This window comes from Callorhinchus milii, unplaced genomic scaffold (genome assembly GCF_018977255.1).
Source record: "Callorhinchus milii isolate IMCB2004 unplaced genomic scaffold, IMCB_Cmil_1.0 Scaffold1, whole genome shotgun sequence".
Classification (NCBI taxonomy): Eukaryota; Metazoa; Chordata; class Chondrichthyes; order Chimaeriformes; family Callorhinchidae; genus Callorhinchus; species Callorhinchus milii.
Genome location: NW_024704742.1, coordinates 1,836,975 through 1,849,114, shown reverse-complemented (window position 1 = coordinate 1,849,114; position 12,140 = coordinate 1,836,975). Strand labels below are relative to the sequence as shown.

The 12,140-nt window shown below is 45.1% G+C and overlaps 1 protein-coding gene across 1 annotated transcript in view; it reads right to left on the bottom strand.

Annotated features, from left to right (window-relative positions):
• ccser1 (coiled-coil serine-rich protein 1) overlaps positions 1 to 12,140 on the bottom strand; it is a 444,926-nt gene that overhangs the window by 204,551 nt on the left and 228,235 nt on the right. The window contains exon 8 of the mRNA XM_042337524.1: positions 5,174 to 5,384. Within this exon, the coding sequence (XP_042193458.1) occupies positions 5,174 to 5,384 (211 nt within the window). The remainder of the gene's footprint in view (positions 1 to 5,173; positions 5,385 to 12,140) is intronic.

Here is a 12,140-nt window from a genome sequence, read left to right as displayed (position 1 = left end):
TCGTGGACGTACGGCATCTCCCTCCTCTCAAACTCGCTGAACCAGACACGCCTGTGCACACGGAGGAGGAGAGGGAGAGGCGTAGAGCGAGAGGAACGCAAGCGCAATTGGCCCATCAGGGCACCACCAAAAGCAAATTAGAGAGACACAGCCTCACCTCAGAGTTATATCAGGACAGGTATTCCGTATTTTTCCTGTGTTTATTAGAGAAACACTGATTTGCTTTTTTATATATCGGTGTTTTTCACTGGTATTTCTCAGTTAAAACCAAAAATCTGAAGTCCTGTGCATATTCTTGTTGTGATACAATCTCCATTCATTTATTTCCGCCTAAACATGATCATTGTTTTCGCTCAAACGGGCACGCAATCTTCTCGGTAGTGTTACCTTGTTGTGCAACACTCGAGAGAAAATAAAATCATTTGAAAACCTTCCCATTATAATTTGTTCCATTAATCTAAACCCAGTGCACACAAATCATCAGGATTCAAGCACCTATAATGTCAAAATGACTCAAAACACACCACGTAGCAATTACTGTCACGTGTAGTGATTTTTTTTTGTCAGCAAACACAGCAGCCATTATGCAACTGCAAAGATCCACAGACAGCTGTCGAGTGAAAGTGTAATTCATCTTGAGGATAATAATAATAATAATAATAATATTTGCATTGATGTAGCACCTCATCACATCCTCGAGATGTTTCAAAGTGCTTCGCGGAATACACTGTTATATATATGACATATATTTAAGACATATATATAATATATATTATATATATTCTCAGGATTATTACCAGTGTAAAGTGGTGTGATTGTGTTCATTTTTTGGGTGAACCCAGTAACGAATCTGCACCAATAACAAAAAAACATTAATGATTAATAATAACCGTTGCACGCAGCAATGATCCCCCAAACAGGAACAGGAGCGCCCACATTTTATTTGGGGGATTGCTGGCCAAGGCACCGAGAGAAAACTCCCATCTTTAACATCCATCCGGAGAGGCAGATTGGACCTTGATTTAACATTTCATCGAAAGGGAGGGACCTCTGACAATTCAGCACATCCCCAGCTTTGCACTGAAATATCAGCGTAGATTCTGTGGGTTCCAAGTGAACCCACAACCAACCGTCTGACTCGAAGCGAGAGTGCTACCAATTGAGCCAGACGGACAAGACAGTATTATTGACTGGGACAGCTGGATAAAATCCCTTCCCTTTTTGAATTGCTCAATCGATCTTGGTGGTTTACCTGAAGAACATCTGGTTCTAACATCTGATCTGAAAGAAGGCAATTCTGACATTGCTGTACTGTAATGGTGTAGCTTCTGTTCTTGTCACAAGAACATTTTGGATGAAGAAAGCCCTTCTGCCCATTTGATCTTTTGGAGATGTGCTCCTGGTGATACCTGTCTTATTCCTGAGTTTGATGCACAGCGGTCGATCTTGTGCTGATCACTAAACAAAGCATTCCTTTTGCTACGTCTGTGGGGAAGTTCCAAACCCGTCACTCAATCACTCGGTAGGCACCCCAGCACAGAACCTTACCACCCATTGACGATGCGTAATTAATTGCTGTCAGTGGAATCAGGTTGCCAGTAAAATGTATCGCCTCTTGACTGCCCAAACCGATTACGTTATAACCTTATACTCATCGCGCTCAAATTTAAGATCGTGCAGCATTTCTCTTAAAAAAAAATCTAAGCGGCCACGAGTGTAAAGAAAATTCTGCACAACCGCACATGGATCCGAGGATATCACATTGCAAGAATTGTCATCACATCGGAAGCACATTTCGATAGTGCAAGGAGTTCTCTATCTCTCTCCGTCAGTTATTTTACACAGCTGTAACGGACTGTTCAGGTGGACAGGAAAAGTGCCACGCTATCAGACAAGAACAACCACCACAACAACAACAAGATTACATTTGTATAGCGCCTTTCACGTGGGGAGGATGTCCCAAGACGCTGACAAAGACAAAGCGTGGAATCTCTCCTGGTGTCCTGGCCAATAATCCCCCAAATAAAATTGTTAATTCACTTTCAAAATTGGCTGTTTGTGGGACACGGCACTTCAGGATGTTACCACCCCCCCCCCACCCCCACCCCCGGGAAGGAAGGCAGTATATCAGTGCAAGTCGTTGCTTTTCACACCTGCTATGAACGGGGGTGAGAATGGTTCGAGCAGCACAGCAAGGGATTACAGCGGTAGCCTTCACAGACCCCGGCAGCACACAGCACGCACAGCCCTTCAAAGCCACGTCTCTGAAAGTCTGGCATGCTGTTTTAATCAAAAACTTGATAATGCTGCTTGCAGAGCCTAAGGGGTGGCCCGGCCAGAACAAGGCTACTGGTAAACGATTCGCAACTTCAGAATTAATATCCCTTAACACGAGGTAACCTATTTCCTTTAAAACTTTCTTGTTGGTGAATGCTGTGGATGTGAAAATGAGGAAGGCTCTCGGTGAGAAATGGGTCAGTTTACTATTTATAGGGCATCCAGCGTCTGCGTCAAGTATTTGCAAGTTCGGGGGCAGCATGGTTCGATGCCTGTTGATGCTCAGTGAAGCAACGTCAACCACAACAATTAAAATAATATTTACATTTGATTTTGGGGGACGTGAAGCAGGCCGGAGCCCGCTGAGCGGAGGGAGCGGGCAGGATGGTAGGGGATTAGGAGGTCGCAGAGGTAGGGGTGAGCGAGGCCATGGAGGGCTTTGAAGGTGAGGACCAGGATCTTGAACTGTATCCTCTGTGCCATGGGAAGCCGGTGGAGTCGGGTGAGGATGGGGGTGATGGGGTCACGGAGCCTGGTGTGGGAGAGGACACGGGCTGTAGAGTTCTGGATGATATGCAACCTATGGAGGGAGGAGTTGGGGAGGCCGACAAGCAGGGAGTTTGCGTAATCAAGCCTGGGTGTTCTGAATGCGTGTATGAGGGTTTTGGCGGCCTGTGCTGTAAGACATGGCGGAGCTGGGCGATGTTGCAGAGGTGGGGGAAGACAAAGAGGGTCATGGCACGGATGTGGGGTAGAAAGGAGAGTTGAGGGTCAAACAAGATGCCAAGATTCAAACGGGTTATAGTGGTGATAAGAGAGGATTGGGAGACAGATCCGAAGGTGTGTAAAGAGGGATGGGTCGGGGCCAGGGTGAGAGTGGGAGATGGGGAGTGGGACATCAGGCGGATTGGCAGTGGCAGCTGAGCGGATTCCCTCAACTTTGGATTCAAAGAAGTCCAGGACTGCCTCACCGTTACCAGGAGTAAAGCAGTTAGGAATAATAATAATAATAATACCAGCATTTGATATAGCCCCTCATCACGTCCTTGAGACGTCTCAAAGCTCTTCACAGAAGCGAATTGTTGAGTGAATTGACTGTATATTTTGTAGGTGAATTTATACTGAAGCTAATTTAATTCATCCCATTAACAATGGCACTAGCCCTCACTAAGAGGAATTCTCGCTTTTGAAACCAAGGATAAAGCACCATTAACCCAATGTGTTTTTTTAAGCATCTAAGAGTTTTCTTTACCGAACTCTCTGAAGCCATAATAAATGATCTCTTTGTAGACGATCATAAGAAAGTGAATTATTTACTTGGGTCTATAAATAAAACGCTGTGAAAAAATCAGTTGTTGGCTTGCAGGAATTGGCAAGATTGTAAATGTGCACGCAACTGAATCATTCTCTTCTCTGGTACAGCGTTGTTGAAGGATATCAGTTCTGGATCTATGCTGAAACATCTTCAACCGGAAAGCTCACCCATTAAGTAGCTTCCGTTTGTAAGAAGTTCTATTTTACACTGAGTTGCAGAGATAATCCGTTGATGGACAAGGCAGAGTGATTTGATCCATCTCATAGGGTTTCTGGTTGAAGCCTTCTTAACACATGAAGCTTTTAAACGGACGCTAACCAGATTTGTGCAACTGGCAAGCTTGACGGTGTACGTCTCAGGCATATTGAGTCGTTTGGACAATTCGCCGGGAGTATAATTCGCTGGGAAAGCTCCATCTACGGTTTGGATAAAGGTACAGTCCATTTAATGCATTTCTTCAAACTACTGTATATGGTTACTGTTAAGCAGCAGCGACTTCAAGCTGCAAGAACTTCCTCATATTTACACTGCAATAAACTAATGGCTGTATGTTTATTGTCAAGCAGCCACAGTTCAAAACCAACTCCAGAAGATGTGCTACGAGCCAGACACTGCAAGTTGCTAACATGCTGCACAGCAGTCGGGGAAAAAAAGTTAATAGCAGTGGACACACATTTGTCTTTGAGCCACCAATACGCTAGCATTCTCTTCTGTTAACGTCACGTCCTGCAACATCTCTCCTTTCTCTCTGTGGATAGGACTTCTTCCTGACACTTACAAATGATTGCACGAAGCCAATAACAAAGGAATTAGTTAAGTAAGTCCTTCAAAAAAATAATCAGGATAAGTTGGTCACTCAATCCATGATTGTTTGTGGCACGCTGCTGTGCGCAATTGGCTGCCGTGTTTGGCCCACAAAAATATATACAGTCAATTCACTTTACAGTCTATTCTGTGAAGCGCTTTGAGACGCCTCGAAGATGTGATAAGGCGCTGTATCAAATGCAGGAATAATTATTATTATTATTAAGTCAATCTAGTCTTACCCCTTTTATTATTTGGCCAATCAGGCAAAAAAAGAGAAGCAAAACTACTTTTGACTTAGAAATCAGGTCAGATCAGTAACTAGGCAACTGTTACTCGCAATCTCAACATAAAACCACCACAGCGCAGCTTATATGCAACTCTGCAAACTGATCGACTTCCTTTTTACAGTACCTTCTTATTCCTACGTGGTATAGAGCTTAATTTGGAACACGATCCAAGTACGTGTCCGGTAGTGGAGTCGTTAAATACCGGGTGAGTCTCGCGAAACAGTGCCAGTGCTTCACGTTTTAGCATCCAGTCAATAAGTTATGCACACGGTCTTTAATAATATAGCAATGGAAGCGGCCACAGCAATTTCACAGAAATCAAAGACAGAGCAGTATCGTTCAAAGCCTACAATTCAGGTCTATTATGTTCAGGACAATATTGCTGCTCTACAAATCCCCCAGAGGTGTGTGCTTTTTTCCTTTGCTTCCTTTCAAACGATTCTCGTACACTAACCTATTAATCCTGCAGAAATAATTGCATCATTACCTCCTGCAGAATCCTCTTCAGTTTCAGAAGCATCGTCTTGACTGCTGTGCAATCCTGCATCATCAACCTCAAGGACATTGCTTCCAGAGCCCCATTTTCCTCGTCTCTCAGCAGCGACCAGTCTAAAGACGGAACGCTGGACCAACAAGTGTTGCGGGGCGCTCTACTTTCGGGGGCCTCACCTTCCTTCGAAGACTGGGTGGACGGGGGTCTATAAAAGGAAAGAGGCACACATCAGAAATAGGCAAAATGATCCACCCTGAAAACAACCATATTGCAAAACACAGATTATAAATGGGAGTTTTTTTCTCATTTGTCCCAAAGACAGATGGTGCTTCCAATCCTCTCCTCGCTGTGCAGACTGTCGGGGTAAAGGTTTCAGGCTCGAAATATGGCACAGCGAGCAAAGTTACGATTGATAACCGCAGGGCCACAAAGATGGGACATTTTTATCCCCATCATCGATCTATAGATTAAGGTACAAATTGCAGCAGCAAAATTGGCGGTAAGTAAGTGAAAAGCTCAGTGTGTTTGTTTTGATCGAGGCTGCTGCTCCTGGGCAATAAAGAAAGATAAGAGTGGGCTCACATTAAACGGAGAGAGATAAGAAACATTCACCACTGGGCTTGTATTCGGTTATAGATGCCGAAGCCATAACTGAAAATCACTTCGACTGCCAGGCAAACTACATCCCCACAATCGCAGGCGCAGAAAGCTATTCAGCACAACACTGACACTCTCCAGAAAGCATTTGCCAAGACGAGTCCCGCATTAAATGACAATTTTTCAATTCTAAAATTCAATAGCAAACAACGGATGGACTGGAGGCTGCATACAAATTAGCCACGGGCCCAGGAAAGGTATGGGGACAGACCAGCCTTTGCGACGTTGCCAGAGCTAACCACGTCTACGCACGGACACACACGCACACATCTCTCGCCCATAAACTGTTCCGTGACATTTTGTTACATGACCAAAAACGTTGCCAGTAATGAAGAGCAGTGGTAATTTGAGGTTTATAGAGTATCAAAGTACAATTACTGAAATAAACGTATTTTAAAAAAAATGCTTCTATAATGGTAGAATACCCAGCAATGGATTTTCTCCAGCACAAAGCTCATCAAGTTATACTCAATGAGGAAAGTGAGATAAAACCATCCAACCCTGAACGTAATAACCGCGTAGAGTTTGGAGTTGGAAGGAGACAGTCCAGTTGCCACTGCTGATTAAGTCGCAAGAAGTTAATTACTTCGGCTGCTTAACAGGGCAGCTCGCCGTAAGCAGAAATTTAGCAAGAAGAAATCTCAGGGCTCAAGGTATCCGGAGCTCTCCGAATGGCAGCGACCGCCACAGAATCGCAACTCAGAAGCCATTTCACCCTTGGGTAAGCGCCACACGGTGCAATAGTGCACAGGCTCGCTGCTGTTAATAATATACGGAGAATTCGCCGTGTTTGCCCCAAAGACGCAAAAGGCGCCTTGTGTCTTTGCCGGCTCCCCGAAAGAGCTATCTGTTTCACCCCCACCTCCCTGTCCTCTCTCCCCCTCCCCACATTCTTTAATATAGTCCTTCTGTGTGAACTGGAACCTCTCCTCATATGTTCATCCACACGCGTGTTACTAACAGAGTTACGAACGGGTTGTTTTTTTTCTTTTCCAACGATCAACTCGAAAGCGTCGAGATCAACTGCAACTTCCCGAACATTGCTCCACCCCGGCTCATCAGATAATAACAACAACAACAACGTGTGCTTATATAGTGCCCTTCACGCAGGGTAGAGTCCCAGATCGCTAAGATATGGATGAAGAAGACACTTTGACTCAATGGATCTCATCCTTCCTAAACGTCCACTCCTCTGTCCTCCCACTGTAGCATCAGGAGCCCAGACCTCCTCCGGCTTCCTGGCAATCTATTCCCTACCCTTCAGCTAAGTGCTTACACACACTAGAACCTTCTTGGAAGCCATATTTCTTGGGCGGCACATTCGTCAACTGATCCGCGGGAGAAGCTTCATTGGTCAACACCAACAACGACTCGCATTTCTATATAGCGGCCATCAGCCCGGATGGATTCTCGAAGGAGCGCTTAATTTCCACTGACGAGAGCAAATTTCCAATGACGGTGTGGACTGCAATGACGGACAGCAACAACATCAGCAACTCAGAGCACTCTGGGGCGTGAAACTTCCATTAATTCCAAGCCCACGTCACACCAGGACCACGTATGTGCATGTCTAAATCCTCCCCCCACCCCACCCCCACCCTCACCACCTCCATCTGTTACTCTCCCTGGATAACACTTTGCAATCAATAGCAGATTATACAATAGACCTACTATTGTGATGTCCTTCTGCGATATCACAATAGATCCACAACCCCATATTGTATCTCCTCGCACCTCTTTAGGACATGGATGACTGGTTCGCTGAAGGGAGGCGAAGGAGACTTCTCTGAATAGGTTAAAATCAGCGGCAAGGTGGGTTTGTGTCTGAAAGTATTTCTTTCACCTCTTGAAAAGCACGGGAGGGCCAGAGTGCGGACGAAAGTGGTCACCCATTGCTTCCAATTTGAGAAGACTCGTGAATCACACAAAAACAGCCATTGCTTGGTGAATCACAAGGCGGTAATCCAATCAAAGAGCACAGATGATGGCCACAGATTCTATTCAGCATCTCTCCCCATGATCTACCAAAGATTCGGAGTTCACCCTGCAGGAAATTGTGGCCACGCCATTTAATCTAACAGCAGCTGCTTATCTCCAGCTTTATTGTACTTGCTTGTGTTCATTCGTCTGCCAAACTGTACAACCTTGCCCCAAAATAAGTTTTATTTCAAATGATGTTTTTTTTGTTCACTGCAGTCGATACACTGGTTTGATTTGGCCCCGTCTGTCTCTCCTCAGTTTTGCCGGGAACCTCTCCTCTCTATCCTCATACCTCTACTCCATAATAAGAATCCTTGCATTTGATATCGCAACATATCACGTCTTCGAGACGTCTCAAAGCGCTTCGCAGAACAGAACTTTAACGTTTTGCGGACGGAACGCCCCGACCCATCCTCACGCCTCCCCTATCGACCCCATTCCTTCCTCATCAATCACTTGACACGTGTCAAGAAACTCCCACGATTCTCATCACGGACGTGAAAATCAAACCCCATTCATCAGCAGTGATCATAAGTCGCAATAAAATGCAATGTTTATTATTATTATTATTATAAAAAAGCTCGCTGACGTTTCGTAAACAGCTTGTGTAAGGCTCCCTCACTTGGCGGCAAAAATCACTGCAACCTTCAGCGAAAACCTCACTCGCCAGAAGACAAATGTCGTCAAGTTCCCCTTCTCTCTCTCTCTCTCGAGTGTCGTGTTACCGTGAGCGGGTGTTGGAATTTGTACAAGAACACCGCTGGGGGAAAAGAAAAGAAAAAATAATAATTTTCCTCCCAGTGGCGTCGACGTCAACTTCGCAGCCAGTCACCGTACAGGGAGAGAGAGAGAGAGAGAGAGAGAAAAAAAAACACACTCACTTTTTATTCAACTTGCGAGGGAGGGAAAGGAACCTATTGATTCCCGTGGATAGCAGACTGTGAGCCCCACCTGCTGGCTTACCCAAGCTTGCACAATCACGTCTCCGCACGGGAGAGAGAGAGAGAGAGAGAGAGAGGGGGGACCCGAAATCTCTCTCATCCCATCTTAGCCTTGAGACCGTCCGTCAGATTGGGCGAAAACTTTTTGTTTATCGTATTGTATTTTTATGTTTCGTTTCGTTAAAAAAAAATTCCTAAACTCAAGCCCGGACGGTGAACACCCCTTTTTTTCAGGAAGGCGGCTTTCCCCAAGGGAGACCGCCTTCCAAGAATTTTCCCCCCAAACTCGGGCGCGGTTTTAAAACTGTGAACAAACGGGAACGGTGTTCCGTTCTGGAATAGCCCGGGCGCTTAGCCTGACGGGAATCATTTTTATCGGGTTAACGCGCTGAGAGCCTTCAGCCTAAAAGCAGGTGGAGTGTGGGGCTCCGAGCTGGGGCAAAGCGGGTTGCAGTGCGACTGATTAATAGGGCCGCCCTGGATGGATGGGATCTTAATAATAATAATAATAATAATCCTTGCATTTGATATAGCGCTCTTCACGTCGGGCGGACGTCCCAAAGCGCTTCACAGAACACACTGTAAAGTGAATTGACTGTATATTTGTGGGCGAACGCGGCAGCCAATTGCGCACAGCAATGTCCCACAAACAGTCGTGGATTGAAAATGACCAATTTATTATTGTTTTGGTTTTGGAGGGATTATTATTAGGCTCTGTGTGGAGTAAGGAAACTTGCCCAAGGTTTCGCCCTCTGCCTGGAAATGAACTCAGGTCTCTCACTTGCAAAGCGAGTGCTCTAACCACTGAGCTACAGGACTTTGTCTTGGATCTAAGAGCTGTTATGTACGTTGAGTGCCCATCATCAGTGTACAGTTAAGCAGGGAAAACAGAATGAAAATATGTAGGAAACTGGCAAAGTACATAAATTATGTGCAAAATGTCCCCTTTTTTTCCTCTATTGTGCAAAAGAGAGAAAGCTTTCAAATGATTAATCGGTACATTTTTCTCGTTGCGAATTTGTCCTTTTTTTTTCCGCTTTCGGTGCATGAATAGATTTGTAGGATGTTTTAATGAAATCAAACTGTGATGTTTTAGAGCACGCCATTTGATCACACCAGGAATTAAAGCATTCAATATAAATGGTCTGTACCCATACTGCGAAATTTCTTTTCAACATACTTCCTTGACACTTTTGCAGAAAGATTAATCGTTCAATGAAATCATCCAGAAGTCTATAGCCCTAACCACACAGCATAACCGATGCAAAATAGCCAGAATCTCTCAGCTACTGATAGAGACACTATACAACTCTACGCACAGTCCAGCCTTTGCAATGAATCCATACAAACTGCTGAATAATCTGACCTCAATTACCCATTAAAAAAATGAGAGCTTCAAATTTTTGCGGCTCTGTGGATCCATTTTTGTCAGTGACACCCGCTGCAGAGATGCACACTAGTCTCACCTCAGTCTATTTTTTTCTAACGATATGTTATTACAACAACGACGACGGCAAAATTACATTGATAGAGCGCCTTTCACTTCGGGAGGATGTCCCAAAGCGCTGGAATATTATATTATAACAGTTCCAGCACAGGAAGAAGTCACTTATCCCAATGTGGAACCCCTGTGCTGGATTCAACATGCGATATCTTTTACCAACAACTGCGAGACAAAAGAATTACAATTCCGAACTAACTTACTTGTGAATGATTTGGCCACCAAAATATGCTAAGAAGAAGTTAGTCGGAAACCTCTCTCCCGTTCCAACACGATGATCCTCTGCCCCTGTCCAGGGGCTTCCTCGCACCTTATAACCTTTCCTAACTCTGGCTTCTCACTCCAATCCCCAGCTCTGCACCCCGGGTGTCAGCTTAAGACTATCCGAGTTCGATGTCCACCGAGGGATTTGAATCCACAATCTTCCGACTCAAAGGTGAGAGCGTTACCGAACTGAGCCAGGCCAACCCTGCATCCAATTCAATACCCCAGCCATTTCTTAAAAGGCTGGCTGGCAACAACAACTTGCATTTCTATCGTGCCCTTCGCCCCTGGGCAGCATCTCAGACCACCAAAGCTTTCGGGGTGTGGTGGCTGAAAGCGCAGTCGGCGATGGTGGAGCGGGGAGGAAGCGGGTCAGAAAGGGAGGGAGGCGCCAGGGCCCTGAAGGGACTTGGAGACGAGCGAGAGGATCTGGAAATCGATTGACATCAAGCACTCCTCCTGACAAGCCATTCCAGCAGCCAACGAAGCTGGGTGACGTTGAGCGGGTGAGAAGTTCCCCGTCGACTTGGCCGAGACGCACTTTTACGGAATGGAAATTAAGCGCTCTGAGACGCCGTTGTTGTTGTTGTTGAAATGATTATTATTATTATTCATCACCAGAGTTATTAGCGTTTCAATCTTAATAATAACCAGATTATTTATCCGGCTGTTACCTTATAGGATTTGATCAATGCAAAGGGAACCACTTTCGATGAAAGACTAATCACGGTATCCATAGCCTTGTAAGCAAGAAAGTAAAACTTCTAATCTCAACATCTCTCGAGGATTGTTAATTTTCTTCTCACGTTGCCAAGTTCTCTGATCACAGTTAAGTCAAATCTTACATTAATTACTAAAACGCTGATGGGGCAGATAAAAACCTGGAACATTCCTTTTCTCGATGCTCCTTCTGTCCTATATTTCTACGATTCAAAACCTCAAAACCCAAAGTCCCTGAGAAACCGTCACCATCTTCGCTCTTCTCCAATTCCTTTCAAGTCTACCCACAGTAAACTTCTGAAGCTAAGATCCCCCAAACCGCAAACATCGGGGGTTGATTTTTGCATCATTTCTCAATGGATTTCCGTTAGTCCCTGATGCTAACTCAGGGAACCTCGATCGCATTCAGTTTAATTTCAGAGCCAGGGTTTTCCCTCTCCCCACAGTCTCGTGCACGATATACTTTGACAACTAGAAGGACTTGTTTCTTCAGTGAAGAAATAGAGCAAAATTGAGCCCAATATTCCTTCATGTGTCCGAGGAGATATCAATCAATCGTCACAGAATTATGCGTTCAGTTATGAAACTCCGGACACCACCTTAAGTCATTCTGTTTTGTGCGCGAATGCGGCAGCAAACTTGTGCACAGCAACAAACAGCTATGAAGTAAATGATCGATTTTATTTTGAGGGTCTTTTGGCCACGACATCAGGAGAAACTCCCTTTTCTTTTCAAACAGTGCCATCGGATCTTTAACGTCCCCTTGAACGGGCAGAAGGGACCTCAGTTTAATATCTGAACTGACGGCCGACACTTCCAACGATGTAGCCCAGCATTGCATTGGAGTGTCATCTTGTGACTATAGGAGTTCCAAGTCCTGAGCTGGGGCTGGAACCCG